Genomic DNA, 17,677 nt, shown 5'->3' with positions numbered 1-17,677 from the left:
AAAAGAATTTAAAAACTTGTCCTGCATTTGAAATATTAACCAGCTTTGATAAAAGCAAGACAACTCAAAACATTCAATAATTAATCCTTAATTAACACTAGTTACTCACAAAACTTTAGGTCTGTCTTTATCACTCTCATACAGACTAGGCTTAAAGTACGTTCCAGTGATTTTTATCCCAGATCCCCATTCTCCACTAAAATAACCTTCAATGTAGTCTCCATTTGGCATAGTTAATGTTCCCTAGGTAAAGTCAGAAAAAATGTGGAATTAGAGGAAATATTTTCAATCTTAAAAATCAAGAAAAAAAAGCACTAAATGGTTAACATTTTCATTTTTAACTAGTCCCTAATTCTTTTTAAAAAGGTGTATGTACATGCATGTACAAAAAGAGTGTATGAAAACAATCCGTGGATTAAAGAAAAATCACAGGAAAAATTGGTAAAATATTTTTACCTGAATGAAATGAATACACGACTTATCTAAATTGATGTGATGCTACTAAAGCAGTACTTAGAGGCAAATTTAAAACTGTAAACATTGGGAACATATGTATATGTATAACTGATTAAATTTGTAAAATAAAAAAAATTAAAAAAAAAAAGACTAAAAAAAAAAAAAAAAAACTGTAAACATTTATATTATAAAATAAGGACGATCTCACATCAGTAATCTAAAACTCCACCTCACAAAGTTAGAAAAAGCAAACTAAACCCAAAGCAAGAAGGAGATAATAAAAATTAGAGCAAAAATCAATGAGACAGAAAACAGAGAAAAATGAATGAAGCCAAAAGTTGCTTCTTTGAAAAGATATACAAACTTGACAAACACTTAGTAAGACTGATCAAGAAAAAAAGACACTTAACTAGATCAAGAAAAAAAAGAGAGAAGACATAAAATTACAAAATCAAGAAATGGGACATTACACCAACCTTACAAAAATTTAAAAGGTTAGAAGGGAATGCTAAGAGAACAACTTTATGCCAATAAATTAGGTAACTTAGATGAAACAGAAAAATTCCTTAAGAGGAACAAATTACCAAAAGTGCCCCAAGAAGAAATGAAAAGTCTGAATAGACTAATTAGAAGTAAGGAAATTAAATTAGAAATTAAAAACCTTCTCACAAAGTAATGCTCAGGCCAAGATGATTTCACTGGTGAATTCTCTAAGATATTTGAAGAAGCAATAATAACACTAAGACTTTACAAATTCTTTCCGAAAATGGAGAAGGAGGGAACCCTTCCCAACTCATTCTATGAGGCCAGTATTACTTCAGTACCAAAGACAAACATCATGAAAAAAGAAAACTATAAACATAAATATAATAAATACCTCATAAATATAAATGTAAAAATCTTCACCAAAATATTAGCATTAATTCTAGCAATATATGAAAAGGATTATATGCCATGACCAAGTATGATTTATCCCAGGAAAACAAGGTTGCTTTAACATCAGAAAAGCAGCCAATATAATATGCTGTATTAATAGCATAAAGAACAAAAACCACATAATCATCTCAATAGACACAGAAAAAGCCCTATGACATAATCTAAAACCTGTTCATAATAAAAACTCTCAACAAACTAGGAATAGAAAGGAACTATCTCAATCTGATGAATCTATGAAAAATCTTCAGCTACATTATACTTGATGGTGGAAGATTTAATGCTTTTCCCCTAAAACAGGGAAAAAGGCAAGGATGTCTACTCTTACCACTTCTATTCAACATCTACTGGAGAGTCTAGCCAGTGCAGTCAGACAAGAAAAAAAAATCCTTCCAGATGGCAAAAGAAGAAGTAAAACTGTCTTTATTTGCAGACAACATGATCCTGTATGCAAGAAATCCTAAGAAATCCATTTAAAAAAATCCTACTAGAACTAATACATAAATTCAGCAAGGTTTCAGGATATAAGAACAAAATACAAAAATCAATTGTATTTTTATATAATAGCAATGAACAATCCAAAAATAAAATTAAGCAAACAATTCTCTCTATAATAGCATCAAAAAGAATGCTTAGGAATAAATTTAACCAAAGATATGCAAGAGATGCACATTGAAAACTACAAAATATTGCTGATAGAAATTTAAAAAGATCTAAATAAATGGAGAGACATTCCACATTCAGGGATTGGAAGATTCAATATTATTAAGATAGTAATTCTTCCCAAATTGATCTGTAGAGTAAAAATAATCCCTATAAAAATCTCAGCAGGCTTTCTGCAGATTTTAACAAGCCGGTCCTAAAATTTATATGGAAAAGCAAAGGATCCAGAATAGCCACAATTATTATTAAAAAGAACAAAGTTGGAAAACTTAACACTTCCTGATTTCACAACTTATTAGAAATCTATAGTAGTCAAGACAGCATGGTACTGGCATAAGGAGAGACACGTAGATCAATGGAATATAATTCAGAGTCCAAAAATAAACACATTTTATAGCGAATTAACTTCAACAAAGGTGTCAAGAAAATTCAATGGGAAAACTTGCTGAAGCAATTGGATACCCACATGCAAAAAGATCAATTTAGACTTTTAATTCACATCATACACAAATTACCTCAAAATGAATCATAGACCTAAACATAAGAGCTAAAACTATTTCAAAGAAAACACAGAAGAAAATCTTAGTAACCTTGAGTTAGGCAAATTCATCATAAAGTTTTTTTGATAAACTGGACTTCATTAAAATTAAAAACTTTAGTACTTCAAAAGGCACTATTAAGAAAACAAAAAGACGATTCCAAAAAAAAAAAAAAAGAAAACAAAAAGACAAGTCACAGACTACAGGAAGATATTTGTGAACCCTGTATCTGATAAAGAACTTGTATCCAGCCTATATAAAGAAATCCTTATAATTCAATAAGACTATAAACAAGCAAATTCTTAAAATATCAAAATATTTGAATATACATTTCATCAAAGAAGACAGATGAATGGCTAGTAAGTACATGAAGATATGCTCTATAATGAGTCTATTAGTCATTTAGGGAAAGTCAATTAAAACCATATCACTTCACACCCACTAGAATGACAAAGAGGAAAAAAAGAAAATAAAAAATACTGGCAAAGATGTGAATAAATTAGAATCCTCATACACTGACGACGGGAATGTAAAATGATGCAGCCACTTTAGAAAACAGTTTGGCAGTTTCTTAATATGTTAAGCAACAATTTTCCATACAACCCAGCAACTGCACTCCTAGGTATCCACCCAAGAGAAATGAAAACACATGTTCACACAAGAAGTTTTAAATGTAAATGGAACAGAAACAGACTCACACATACAGAAAACAAACTTGTGGTTACCAAAGGGGAGTGGATGGTATAAGGACAAATTAGGGGTATGGGATTAACAGATACAAACAACTATATATGAAATAGATAAGCAATAAGGATATACTGTATAGCACAAGAAATTATACCCATTACCTTGTAATAACCTATAATGTAGTATAATCTACAAAAATACTGAGTCATTATGCTGTACACCTGAAACTAACACAATATTGTACATCAACCATATTTCAACTAAAAAAAGAAGAAGTTGCAGTCAACTTCAGTACACATAGTAGCCCAAAGTTGGAAACAGTCTAAAGTTGGAAATAATCCAATGCCCATCAACTGGTGAAGGGATAAACAAAACTTGGTTTTTATTCAGTAATAGAAAGGAATAAAGTACTGCACATGCCACAATATAGAAAAACCTCAAAAATATACTAAATGTGAGAAGCCACAGGGAAGAGAATACTTGCTGTATGATTCCAATTATATGAAAGGACCTGAAAGGGCAAATCTTTGGTTATAAAGTCCATCAGAGGCTGTCTGGGACTGGAGGTGGAACCAGGGAGTGACTGCAAATGGGCAGGAGATGGTGAAGGAAATCTTTTTGGGTGATGGAAATGATCTCAAACTGGATGGTGGTAATGGTTGCAAAACTCTGTGTATTTACTAAACATCATTGAAATGTACGCTTAAAACAGGTGAATTTTATTATAGGTTAGCTTTTTTAAAGGTCAGGAAAAAATCAGTAAAAGATTATCAGAGAAAGAAAGAAGTTTCCAACCTTTCCACTCAGGGTCCAATCATCTGAAAATTCTCCCTCATAGATAGTATCATCTTCAGAAAGTAAAACTCCATTTCCCTATGTGAAGAAACAAAACAAAAATCACAACACATAAAACACACAGTAACTTAGGATACCCACAGTCACATCCCCCAGAGCCTTACATAATCTTAAGACAAGAAAAATAGTACTAGGAAAGGTAGAACACTAATAAAAAGATGAGTTAAAAAGTTAAGGACATAGGAGTTTCAAAAAGTCAACAGTAACTATATGTAAAATATTCCACTCACCATCATTTTATTAAGGTGGAAGTTGCCTTCATAGTATAATCCAAACTGGGTAACTACCACACCATTCCCTTGACATACATCATCTTGCCACATTCCCATGTACTTCTCCCCTCTGCAAAGAAATAGGAGAAAAAAAAAGAAATGAAATAAAAAATCAGTGATGATAAAGATGAGGTGGGGAAAAACTAATTATCACATGGGAGGTACCAAGCATCACCCCTAGGTCGGTATCTGTTCCATTTCTCTAGTCAAAGTGGTCAACTCTGTCTCCTCAAACATGGGACAATGTGATTGTAAAATATATCCTACTCAGAGCAATGTTCTCTCAGGAATTTAACATTATAGTCTACCAGACATAGATCTGTATATACTTCCAGTACTTCCTTGATAACTTTAAAATATTTAATTAATGCCAAGAATTCAACTCTAAATAATGTCATCAAAATGAGTCACTCAAAAGGTAGGCTCAAACCTATGCACAATATTTTCTCACCCAAAAGTTTACTAACTTAAAAGAAATGGGATTTATCATAAAAGAAGGTTCATTCTTCACCTACTCAAATGTCAAGAAATCTTACTAATCTCCACTAAAAAAATTAAAATTAGTACAAACTACCTGTTAAATAATCATGGATTTTAGTGATAGCAGCAAAAATTTTTAATCACACATTATGACAATAATATGAGAGGAAGAGTATATATTTAGTCCAAAAGCAAATCAGGCCAAATCAAATACAGAGGCAAAAGAACTATATTTCTCCCCAAGGTTTAGTTAACTGAATTTAACCAAGCTTGATTCCTGGGTTGCTGGCATGGTTACCACTCTCTAACCTGATAGGAAGACCTAGGCAGAAAGGTGTTTAGATACTATTCTACCACCCCAAAAGGGAATTTCCATTGATCCTCCTAACCTTTTACTCCTGGTTACCTACTGACTGCATTAAAGGTTTCTCTCTGTATAACAAAGATTTGGTAGCCTCTTTGAGACACTAAAAGCTTTTTATGTGTGAAGCTTTAAGGAAAATGGTACCAATGTTAATTCTGAATGATCTTGATCTTGTAAAGAAGTAACCTGTTGTTTGGTTCACAAACAAATGCATAAAATGACATCTGACAACTCTGTCTTATTAAAAATGTTCGAAATACTGTCAAATTAAGGTGCTCAGCCTTCATAAAATCATCAGTTTTGGGAGAAGTAGTGGAACCTTATCCTCTCAAGCTAAACTGTGAGATTAGAAGCAGGATACTGTACCTAGTGATATCATCAAAGACACCATATCCTGCTTTCTTATCCATTACCCACTGGCCAATGAACATACTGGGAGAAGATGAAGTCAACTTTCCACTTCGTAGGAGACCATGACCATGACGCATGTTATCTTGAAAACAGCCTTCAAAAACTTCACCAGAGGCGTAACTGTGGTTAGAAAGAATGAATAAAGATCACAAGCACACTGAGTTCTGATGCTCATTTTTACAAAGTTTAGGAAATTCAAAATTATACTCATGTCTCACTGATAGCTGTAATAATTTTTTTATATGACTATTTTTCACCAATCAAAAAATCTCATTTTTGGTTTTTTTTTCTCATGGTGTTTATTTTTTTAAACATCTTTATTGGAGTATAATTGCTTCACAATGGTGTGTTAGTTTCTGCTTTATAACAAAGTGAATCAGCTTTACATATACATCTATCCCAATATCTCCTCCCTCTTGCGTCTCCCTCCCACCCTCCCTATCCCACCCCTCTAGGTGGTCACAAAGCACTGAGCTGATCTCCCTGTGCTATGCAGCTGCTTCCCACTAGCTGTCTATTTTATATTTGGTAGTGTACATATATCCATGCCACTCTCTCACTTCGTCCCAGCTTCCCCTTCCCCCTCCCCGTCCATCCTCTACGTCTACATCTTTACTCCTGTCCTGCCCCTACGTTCTTCAGAACCTTTTTTTTTTTTTAAGATTCCATATGTATGTGTTAGCATATGGCATTTGTTTTTCTCTTTCTGACTTAGTTCACTCTGTATGACAGACTCTAGGTCCATCCACCTCACTACAAATAACTCAATTTCATTTCTTTTATGGCTGAGTAATATTCCATTGTATATATGTGCCACATCTTCTTTATCCATTCATCTGTCGATGGACGATTAGGTTGCTTCCATGTCCTGGCTATTGTAAATAGAGCTGCAGTGAACATTTTGGTACATGACTCTTTTTGAATTATAGTTTTCTCAGGGTATATGCCCAGTAGTGGGATTGCTGGATCAAAGGGTAGTTCTATTTTTAGTTTTTTGAGGAACCTCCATACTGTTCTCCACAGTGGCTATTATCAATTTACATTCCCACCAGCAGTGTAAGAGGGTTCCCTTTTCTCCACACCCTCTCCAGCATTTATTGTTTGTAGATTTTTTGATGATGGCTATTCTGACCGGTGTGAGGTGATACCTCATTGTAGTTTTGATTTGCATTTCTCTAATGATCAGTGAGGTTGAGCATCCTTTCATGTGTTTGTTGGCAATCTGTATATCTTCTTTGGAGGAATATCTATTTAGGTCTTCTGCCCATTTTTGGATTGGGTTGTTTGTTTTTTTTGAGCTGCATGAGCTGCTTGTAGATTTTGGAGATTAATCCTTTGTCAGTTGCTTTATTTGCAAATATTTTCTCCCATTCTGAGGGTTGTCTTTTGGTCTTGTTTATAGTTTCCTTTGCTGTGCAAAAGCTCTTAAGTTTCATTAGGTCCCATTTGTTTATTTTTGTTTTTATTTCTATTTCTCTAGGAGGTGGGTCAAAAAGGATCTTGCTGTGATTTATGTCATTGAGTGTTCTGCCTATGTTTTCCTCTAAGAGTTTGATAGTGTCTGGCCTTACATTTAGGTCTTTAATCCATTTTGAGTTTATGTTTGTGTATGGTGTTAGGGAGTGTTCTAATTTCATTCTTTTACATGTAGCTGTCCAGTTTTCCCAGCACCACTTATTGAAGAGGCTGTCTTTTCTCCACTGTATGTTGTTGCCTCCTTTATCATAGATTAGGCGACCATATGTGTGTGGGTTTATCTCTGGGCTTTCTATCCTGTACCACTGATCTATATTTCTGTTTTTGTGCCAGTACCATACTGTCTTGATTACTGTAGCTTTGTAATATCGTCTGAAGTCCAGAAGCCTGATTCCTCCAGCTCCGTTTTTCTTCCTCAAGATGGCTTTGGCTATAAAAATCTCATTTTTGAATGACTGAGTCTAAGAAGTTGAACATGTTGTGGGCGGTATTTTGTGTTAACATGGGGAAAAATGTGTATTTAGTCCCTTACGGGAAAATGAAATAATGAGTCATCTCTGAAAGAATGACAGGCTTTGTCCATATCAGAGTCATGCAGTAAATATAAGATAAATTTACATGCAAGATATTTAGGAGATTCTATGAGAAAGTTATGGTTTACAAGGTTTACATAGTTTTGTGAAGAACTAAATAATAACCTAATATTTTCATCTTGTGATAGATGAGAGGTTGATCTTTTAAAGAAGACTCTATATAGCTTCAGTCATAAGAAAAATAAATAAAACTTACTGCTTGGAAACTTTGGCTACACAAACATTTAGGTTTAAATGATTCTTTGAACAAGCAACACCAACCAGTCCAGCAACATTTCTAATGCTATTACCTATAGACTCCTTGACCACACATTTTTCCTTCTTTCCAATGGCCCACATAATGGTCTTCTTTGTTCAGTGCTTTGTTTGGGATTCTGTATTCTCCATACCTGCCAAGGGGAATAAAAACATCTTAAGATGCATTATGCCATATTCACCTTTTATGTGTATACATTGGCAAATATAACAAGAACAGAGAAAAGATCTGTTGATACCTAGAGGAGGAAAGGGGTAAATGGGGTCTTGGTTTAAGCTGTTATCTATTACCTAAGCTATGTGGCAAGTGTTAGAGGAGTGGGACATCAACACCACTACACAGAGCAATTAGGTGTTTTATCCCAAGTCCAGTGAAAAACAGAAAACGTGTGGTTAGGCCTATTTCCGCCACTAATTAGCTGCATCACCTTGGGTAAATCCAGGTACCCAGTTCCCTCATCTGTGTAATAAGGGGGGTAAATCAGATTATCTCATGTCTCTTCTCATTCTGAAATTCTATTAAATGGAGATTAAAAGACATCATAAAAATTTATATTATCACACACACAAAAAATCACCTACACAATTTATATAATAATCTTTTGATATAGTAAAATATATCAGTTCTCTAACATGATACAAAATACTTCACTGCCATATATTTACAGCGTTAGAAAACATAAGTTTATATAAAAATAGTGTCATTTGAGTACCATTAGGATACCATATCATTTAGAAGATTTCCCCTTCAACAGATCACAGAAGTTAAAGATGAATTAAAACTACTGAAAGGAAAATTTCTCTATGTCCTTTGTGTAAAGGGTGCACTTCTATATCAACAATCTCAACATCAACATTACCCAAGGTCCTCAGTCTTTACAACTAAGAAACGGATAGAAAACACAGTCCCACGTCAACAAATGGAAGCTGTGTAACTTGAGGTAACACAGCTGCCAAGGTAAGTGATTCATTCTAGACAAATCCAGGCTGCACCCTGGATTCCTAGCTCTCTTCATGTTCATACATGTGCATTATAAGCCCTAATCCACTTCCAAAAGCACAAAACAAAATTCTACTAACTGTCTTGAAGATAACTCTAAACACAAAATAACATAATTTAAGTCTGTAGTTGAATTTACACTCATGTTCACGAAGTTCTTACCCATCTTCCAAGCCATTCCTGAACATGCCAGAATACATCTTTCCATCTGGCCACTTCAAAACCCCTCTGGAATGCATAAGTAAAGAATAATACATGTCAATTAATGTCTCTGATAATCAGTACTTTTGCAGTAATTAGACTACCATCCTGACTCCAGGCATAAATCCAACTGTAAACATTCTCACCTGCCATGAGGCTTGCCTGAAAGCCAACGTCCATCATAGGTTGCATCCTTTAGGCGAGGATCCTTGTAGAAAGTATATTTGGCGCTGCGTGAAATGGGTGGTTCCTGCCTCTGAATACTGCTGCCACTTCCATAAGGTGGAAAATCAGACGTCCCCCTCAAAGCCTGATCTACAGCTTGGCTTATAGCCCGGAGCCACTTTGCCTAGGAGCAAAAAGTAAATTCCAGTAAGCTTAAGGCAACAGCTCATCAAGCACTGCTTTAAATCCTGCTAGCTTTCCTTGGTGTGAAAAAACTTCTGACTCCTAATACTCTCCTTATTGAGTAATACTGATTGGCTCTTGAAATGAACTGCTTTATGTTTTAAATTGCTACACTAAAACAACAAAAGAGAAGCAAGAAGAACTAGAATCCTGCAGGCTGTGGAACAAAAACCACATTCACAGAAGGATAGACAAAATGAAAAGGCAGAGGGTTATGTACCAGATGAAGGAACAAGATAAAACCCCAGAAAAACAACTAAATAAAGTGGAGATAGGCAACCTTCAAGAAAAAGAATTCAGAATAATGATAGTGAGGATGATCCAGGACCTTGGAAAAACAATGGAGGCAAAGATCGAGAAGACTGCAAGAAATGTTTAACAAAGACCTAGAAGAATTAAAGAACAAACAAACAGAGATGAACAATACAATAACTGAAATGAAAACTATACTAGAAGGAATCAATAGCAGAATAACTGAGGCAGAAGAACGGATAAGTGACCTGGAAGACAGAATGGTGGAATTCACTGCCACGGAACAGAATAAAGAAAAGAGAATGAAAAGAAATGAAGACAGCCTAAGAGACCTCTGGGACAACATTAAACACACGAACATTTGCATTTTAGGGGTCCCAGAAGGAGGAGAGGGAGAGAAAGGACCCGAGAAAATATTTGAAGAGATTATAGTCAAAAATTTCCCTAACTGGGCTTCCCTGGTGGCTCAGTGGTTGAGAGTCTGCCTGCCAATGCAGGGGACATGGGTTCGTGCCCCGGTCTGGGAAGATCCCACATGCCTCAGAGCGGCTAGGCCCGTGAGCCATGGCTGCTGAGCCTGTGCGTCCGGAGCCTGTGCTCCGCAACGGGAGAGGCCACAACAGTGAGAGGCCAGTGTACTGAAAAAAAAAAAAAAATTCCCTAACATGGGAAAAGAAATAGCCACCGAAGTCCAGGAAGCACAGAGAGTCCCAGGCAGGATAAACCGAAGAAGAAACATTCTGAGACACATAGTAATCAAACTGAAAAAAATTAAAGACAAAGAAAAATTATTAAAAGCCACAAGGGAAAAATGACAAACAACATACAAGGGAACTCCCATAAGGTTAACAGCTGATTTCTCAGCAGAAACCCTACAAGCCAGAAGGGAGTGGCACGATATATTTAAAGTGGTGAAAGGGAAGAAACTACAACCAAGATTACTCTACCCAGCAAGGATCTCATTCAGATTCGATGGAGAAATCAAAAGCTTTACAGACAAGCAAAAGCTAAGAGAATTCAGCACCACCAAACCAGCTCTACAACAAATGCTAAAGGAACTTCTCTAAGTGGGAAACACAAGAGAAGAAAAGGACCCACAGGGCTTCCCTGGTGGTGCAGTGGTTAAGAATCAGCCTGCCAATGCAGGGGACACAGGTTCAAGCCCTGGTCCGGGAAGATGCCACATGTCGTGGAGCAACTAAGCCCTTGCGCTACAACTACTGAGCCTGCGCTCTGGAGCCCATGAGCCATAACTACTGAGCCCACATCCCACAACTACTGAAGCCCACGCACCTAGAGCCCATGCTCTGCAACAAGAGAAGCCACTGCAATGAGAAGCCTGCGCACCGCAAGGAAGAGTAGCCCCCGCTCGCCACAATTACAGAAAGCCTCTGGGCAGCAACAAAGACCCAATGCAGCCAAAAATAAATAAATTAAATTAATTAATTTTTAAAAAAAAGGACCTACAAAAACAAACCCAAAACAATTAAGAAAATGGTAATAGGAACATACGTATTGATAAATACCTTAAATGTGAATGGATTAAATGCTCCAACAAAAAGACACAGACTCACTGAATGGATACAAAAACAAGACCCATATATTTGCTGTCTACAAGAGACCCACTTCAGACCTAGGGACACATATAGACTGAAAGTGAGGGGCCGGAAAAAGATACTCCATGCAAATGGAAATCAAAAGAAAGCTGGAGTAGCAATACTCATATCAGATAAAATAGACTTTAAATCAAAGAATGTTACAAGAGACAAGGAAGGATACTACATAATGGTCAAGGGATCAATCCAAGAGGAAGATATAACAATTATAAATATATATGCACCCAACATAGGAGCACCTCAATACATAAGGCAAATGCAAACAGCTATAAAAGAGGAAATCGACAGTAACACAGTAATAGTGGGGGAGTTTTAACACCTCACTTACCCAAATGGACAGATCATCCAGACAGAAAATTAATACGGAAACACAAGCTTTAAATGACAAAATAGACCAGATGGACTTAATTCATATTTATAGGTCATTCCATCCACAAACAGCAGACTACACTTTCTTCTCAAGTGCACACAGAACGTTCTCCAGGATAGATCACATCTTGGGTCACAAATTAAGCCTTAGTAAATTTAAGAAAATTGAAATCATAGCAAGCATCTTTTCTGACCACAATGCTATGAGATTAGAAATAAATTACAGGGAAAAAAAACGTAAAAAACACAAACACATGGAGGCTAAACAATACGTTACTAAATAACCAAGAGATCACTGAAGAAATCAAAGAGGAAATCAAAAACTACCTAGAGACATATGACAATGAAAACACGACAATCCAAAACCTACGCGATGCAGCAAAAGCAGTTCTAAGAGAGAAGTTTATAGCATTACAATCCTACCTCAAGAAACAAGAAAAATCTCAAATAAACAATCTAACCGAACAAACTAGTGGTTACCAGTGGGGAGAGGGAAGGGGGAAGTGGCAAGGTAAGGGTAGGGGATTAAGAGTTACAAACTACTATGTATAAAATAGACTACAAGTATATGTTGTATAGCACAGGGAATATAACCAATATTTTATAATAACTTTAAATAAAAAATATTTGAATTGCCAAAAAAGAAATCTAACCTTACACCTAAAGGAACTAGATAAACAAGAACAAACAAAACCCAAAGTTAGGTAGAAGGAAAGAAATCATAAAGATCAGAGCACAAATAAATGAAACAGAAACAAAGAAAACAACAGCAAAGATCAATAAAAGTAAAAGCTGGTTCTTTGAGAAGATAAAGTTGATAAACCATTAGCCAGACTCACCAAGAAAAAGAGGGAGAGGACTCAAATCAATAAAATTAGAAATGAAAAAGGAGAAGTTACAACAGACACCACAGAAGTACAAAGCATCCTAAGAGACTACTACAAGCAACTTTATGCCTATAAAATGGACAACATGGAAGAAATGGACAAATTCCTAGAAAGGTATAATCTTCCAAGACAGAACCAGGAACAAATAGAAAATATGAACAGACCAATCACAAGTAATGAAATTGAAACTGTGATTAAAAATCTTTCAACAAACAGAAGTCCAGGACCAGATGGCTTCACAGGTGAATTCTATCAAACATTTAGAGAAGAGCTAACACCCATCCTTCTCAAGCTCTTCCAAAAAATTGTAGAGGAAGGAACACTCCCAAACTCATTCTACAAGGCCACCATCACCCTGATACCAAAACCAGACAAAGATGTTACAAAAAGAGAAAATTACAGATGAATATCACTGATGAATACAGATGCAAAAATCCTCAACAAAATACTAGCAAACAGAATCCAACAACACATTAAAAGGATCATAAACCATGATCAAGTGGGATTTATCCCAGGGATGCAAGGATTCTTCAATGTATGCAAATCAATCAATGTGATACACCATATTAACATACTAAAGAATAAAAACCATAAGAGCATCTCAATAGATTCAGAAAAAGCTTTTGATAAAATTCAACACGCATTTATGATAAAAACTCTCCAGAAAGTGGGCACAGAGGGAACCTACCTCAACATAATAAGGCCATATACAACAAACCCACAGCAAACATCGTTCTCAATGGTGAAAAACTGAAAACATTTCCTCTAAGATCAGGAACAAGACAAGGATGTCTACTCTCACCACTCTTATTCAGCATAGTTTTGAAAGTCCTAGCCACAGCAATCAGAGAAGCAAAAGAAATAAAAGGAATACAAATTGGAAAAAGAAGAAGTAAAACTGTCATGTTTGCAGATGACATGATACCATACATAGAGAATCCTAATGATGCCACCAGAAAACTACCAGAGCTAATCAATGAATCTGGTAAAGTGGTAGGATACAAAATTAAAGCAGAGAAATCTTTTGTATTCCTATACACTAACAACGAAAGATCACAAAGAGAAATTAAGGCAACAATCCCATTCACCACTGCAACAAAAAGAATGAAATACCTAGGAATAAACCTACCTAAGGAGGTAAAAGACCTGTACTCAGAAAACTATAAGACACTGATGGAAGAAATCAAAGATGACACAAACAGATGGAGAGATATACCATGGTCTTGGATTGGAAGAATCAATATTGTGAAAATTACTGTACCACCCAAAGCAATCTACAGATTCAGTGTAATCCCTATCAAATTACCAATGGCATTTTTTACAGAATTAGAACAAAAAATTTTTAAATTTGTATGGAGACCCAAAAGACCTGGAATAGCCAAAGCAATCTTGAGAAAGAAAAATGGAGCTGGAGGAATCAGGTTCCCTGACTTCAAATTATGCTACAAAGCTACAGTAATCAAGACAATATGGTACTTGCACAAAAACAGAAATATAGATCAATGGCACAGGATAGAAAGCCCAGAGATAAACCCACACACCTATGGTCAACTAATCTATGACAAAGGAGGTAACGACATACAATGGAGAAAAGACAGTCTCTTCAATAAGTGGTGCTGGGAAAACTGGACAGCTACATGTAAAGGGATGAACTTAGAACACTCCCTAACACCATACACAAAAATAAACTCAAAATGGATTAGAGACTGAAATGTAAGACCAGACACTATAAAACTCTTAGAGGAAAACATAGGAAGAACACTCTTTAACATAAATCACAGCAAGATCTTTTTTGACCCACCTCCTAGAGTAATGGAAATAAAAACAAAAAGAAACAAATGGGACCTAACGAAACTTAAAAGCTTTTGCACAGCAAAGGAAACTATAAACAAGACGAAAAGACAACCCTCAGAATGGGAGAAAATATTTGCAAATGAATCAATGGACAAAGCATTAATCTCCAAAATAGAAATGCAAATCAAAACTACAGTGAGGTATCACCTCACACCAGTTAGAATGGGCATCATCAGAAAATCTACAAACAAATGCTGGAGAGGGTGTGGAGAAAAGGGAACCCTCCTGCATTGTTGCTGGGAATGTAAATTGATACAGCCACTATGGAGAACAGCATGGAGGTTCCTTACAAAACTAAAAACAGAATTACTGTATATAACCCAGCAATCACACTACTGGGCATATACCCAGAGAAAACCATAATTCAAAAAGACACACGCGGGCTTCCCTGGTGGCGCAGTGAGTGGTTGAGAGTCTGCCTGCCGATGCAGGGGACGTGGGTTCGTGCCCCGGTCCGGGAGGATCCCACAAACCACGGAGTGGCTGGGCCCGTGAGCGATGGCCACTGAGCCTGTGCGTCCGGAGCCTGTGCTCCACAACGGGAGAGGCCACAACAGTGAGAGGCCTGCGTACCGCAAAAAAAAAAAAAAAAAAAGAAGACACATGCACCCCAATGTTCATTGCAGCACTATTTACAATAGCCAGGACATGGAAGCAACTTAAATGCCCATCGACAGATGAATGGATAAAGAAGATGTGGTACATATATACAATGGAATATTACTCAGCCATAAAAAGGAAAGAAATTGGGTCATTTGTAGAGATGCGGATGGACACAGAGGCTGTCATACAGAGTGAAGTAAGTCAGAAAGAGAAAAACAAATATCATATATAAATGCATATATGTGGAATCTAGAAAAATGGTACAGATGAACCGGTTTGCAAGGCAGAAATAGAGACACATATGTAGAGAACAAACATATGGACACCAAGGGGGGAAAGTGGTGGTGGTGGTGTGATGAATTGGGAGACTCAGATTGACATGTATGCACCAATATGTATAAAATAGATAACTAATAAGAACCTGCTGTATAAAAAAACAAAATAAAATAAAGAACAACAACAAAATTCTACAGTCTTGGTTTAATGAAGATTTATCAGACATAATTATGGATCATTAGGCAAGCAAGAACAATTTTTATCTCTTTCTTACCACCATAAGAGACAGAAAGAGCCAGGCCAAAGATGGAAAGAAAATACCATGATGGACTAACCTTTTCCTGGGGTGTTGATGAAATGAGAGTGAACTGCTCCTCGGGTGTAGTTATCTTTAGGCCATTCCTAAATGTTCACAAGGACAAAGATCAGTCAGTGTGACAACCTGTCATTACAACATCAATCCTCAAATATGAAAAGCAACTTGTTTATTTCAAAGGGATCCGAAGTCAATTAAATTTAAATATATTCAGTGCTCCGGGTGTGGTTCCCACGTTGGGAAAAGGACACAGTTATTTCTCTGGGTTAAACAATGGGGATGAGAACAATGGAGAAGCCCTTCCACCACTTGTCATGATTTGTCATGTTCTTCACAGCAGGGCACTTACTGCCTACGTACTGGGAGGGTAAGCCTTCTTGTGCAGAATGGGGAGGCCTCCTGAGCCTCCCCATTTTATTCATGTCTAAGGAAACAAACTGGGTAAGTAACAGAGGAAGGGAATGAGGTTGGGGGGACACTTACACACCACCAGCTTCTTCAGAAAGTGGCTCTGCCCACAGTGTGGCCAAAGGGAAAACATGGTGTGTGGAGAACTGAAACAAAGAACATGGAGAAACATCTGAGAAAGCCCATGTGGGCCTTGGGGTCGCTGCTGCAGAGCCCCTTTCAAATGGTTAAGTCCACCTCAGCCACATAGTCCCCATAATATAACTAACCCCAATGGTCTCGCCATGTCTGCTGCAAGGACCCCTTCAGACGGCTGACACTCATTTTCAAGTTGGAAACTAAAAAAGCTCCCTGAAATCTGGCCGGTACCACAAAAGCAAGCTAAACAGTCTCTTTTACTCAAGAGTTTCAGTAAAATCACAATAGTCTGTAAAATAAACTGATACTACGATTAATTAAATACTCATAGTACTGCACCTTCCAGGGCCTCTTTTAAGGTTAGGAATCCAGCCTACCTGGGCATGGACTAGGGCATCATTGAAGAGAATGAACCAATTCACAGAAAACCTCCCAGCGTGCTGCAGAGACAGGGCCCGGTTACTGCTCTCACACAGCAGTCGACGCTCTGGCTTCCTCAAGGAATCCTGGGATTAAAAACAAATACAAAATTGAAGTATCAAAATTATTTTCTACAAAGAGAAGATGAAAAAGATACAAATCCCATTTAGGAGAATGTGTTGGTCATAGCTTAGCTTGGTGTTAAACCTAAATTCAGACGGGATCCAAACATTTCACAAAATCAGTGCTCAAAGGAAAATAAAAAGATAGGAACAAACAAAAGAGGGAGAGACATATTCAGAAAGGATTCCTAGCCATGAGAGAAGGTGGTGATATTTAAAGCCCCCACTGCTGTGGTCCTTCGTTGCCCTTAGAAAAGGGGTCATTAAAGCATTATTACCATAAATAAGTGAAAAACTGAGAAAATAATGGCAGCTGTTATGGATAAGCCTGCTGTCTGCTGGGATATCAACAATTGGCATGGTTTACCGTCATTTTTCCAGGAAAGGTCTTCCAGAAACCCAGTGTGTATTCTGCTTCCTTCCTTTTCCTGCCGAGATGGAGAGCAAGAGACTCATAACAAGAACTGGAATCCTGCAGTTTCTGGTATTCTGGAGATGTCTAGAGGCCAATAATTAAGGAGGGAAAAAAGAATATAAAACAATTGTCCAGAATTTGTAGACTCAGTGTGGTTTAGATATGTAGTAATAATTTAGAGAGGGAAGCCAGCCTAAGAACAGATATGGTACACTAAAGGGAGCTGAGGAAAAAGAAGACTGGTTCCAGAAAATACTACCACATACAGGTACATATGAAATAAGGGAAGAACTCAAGGGGAAAAGAAATACACACTGACAGTTATCAGTGAGGACAGCAGCAGAGAACTCAGGATAGGACAGGAATTCTCAGGGGTTTTGGTCTCGGGATCCCTCTGTTTTGCTTCTG

General features: G+C 36.8%; 1 protein-coding gene across 6 annotated transcripts in view; it reads right to left on the bottom strand.

Moving 5' to 3' along the window:
- ALS2 (alsin Rho guanine nucleotide exchange factor ALS2) overlaps window positions 1–17,677 on the bottom strand; it is an 87,022-nt gene that overhangs the window by 14,278 nt on the left and 55,067 nt on the right. For 5 of the 6 annotated variants that reach the window (XM_060106041.1, XM_060106039.1, XM_060106042.1 and 2 more), the window contains exons 14-24: window positions 17,222–17,353; window positions 16,690–16,818; window positions 16,250–16,320; window positions 15,786–15,852; window positions 9,332–9,534; window positions 9,147–9,212; window positions 8,020–8,118; window positions 5,616–5,780; window positions 4,364–4,475; window positions 4,074–4,151; window positions 110–243 (exon numbers count right to left, since the gene is read on the bottom strand). In XM_060106041.1, the coding sequence (XP_059962024.1) occupies window positions 110–243; window positions 4,074–4,151; window positions 4,364–4,475; window positions 5,616–5,780; window positions 8,020–8,118; window positions 9,147–9,212; window positions 9,332–9,534; window positions 15,786–15,852; window positions 16,250–16,320; window positions 16,690–16,818; window positions 17,222–17,353 (1,256 nt within the window). The remainder of the gene's footprint in view (window positions 1–109; window positions 244–4,073; window positions 4,152–4,363; window positions 4,476–5,615; window positions 5,781–8,019; window positions 8,119–9,146; window positions 9,213–9,331; window positions 9,535–15,785; window positions 15,853–16,249; window positions 16,321–16,689; window positions 16,819–17,221; window positions 17,354–17,677) is intronic. The other variant, XM_060106045.1, reaches the window with a different exon arrangement.

Source organism: Mesoplodon densirostris, chromosome 8, assembly GCF_025265405.1.
Source record: "Mesoplodon densirostris isolate mMesDen1 chromosome 8, mMesDen1 primary haplotype, whole genome shotgun sequence".
Lineage (NCBI taxonomy): Eukaryota > Metazoa > Chordata > Mammalia > Artiodactyla > Ziphiidae > Mesoplodon > Mesoplodon densirostris.
Note: the sequence above shows the minus strand (reverse complement) of the source record. Positions and strands in the feature narration are given on the sequence as shown.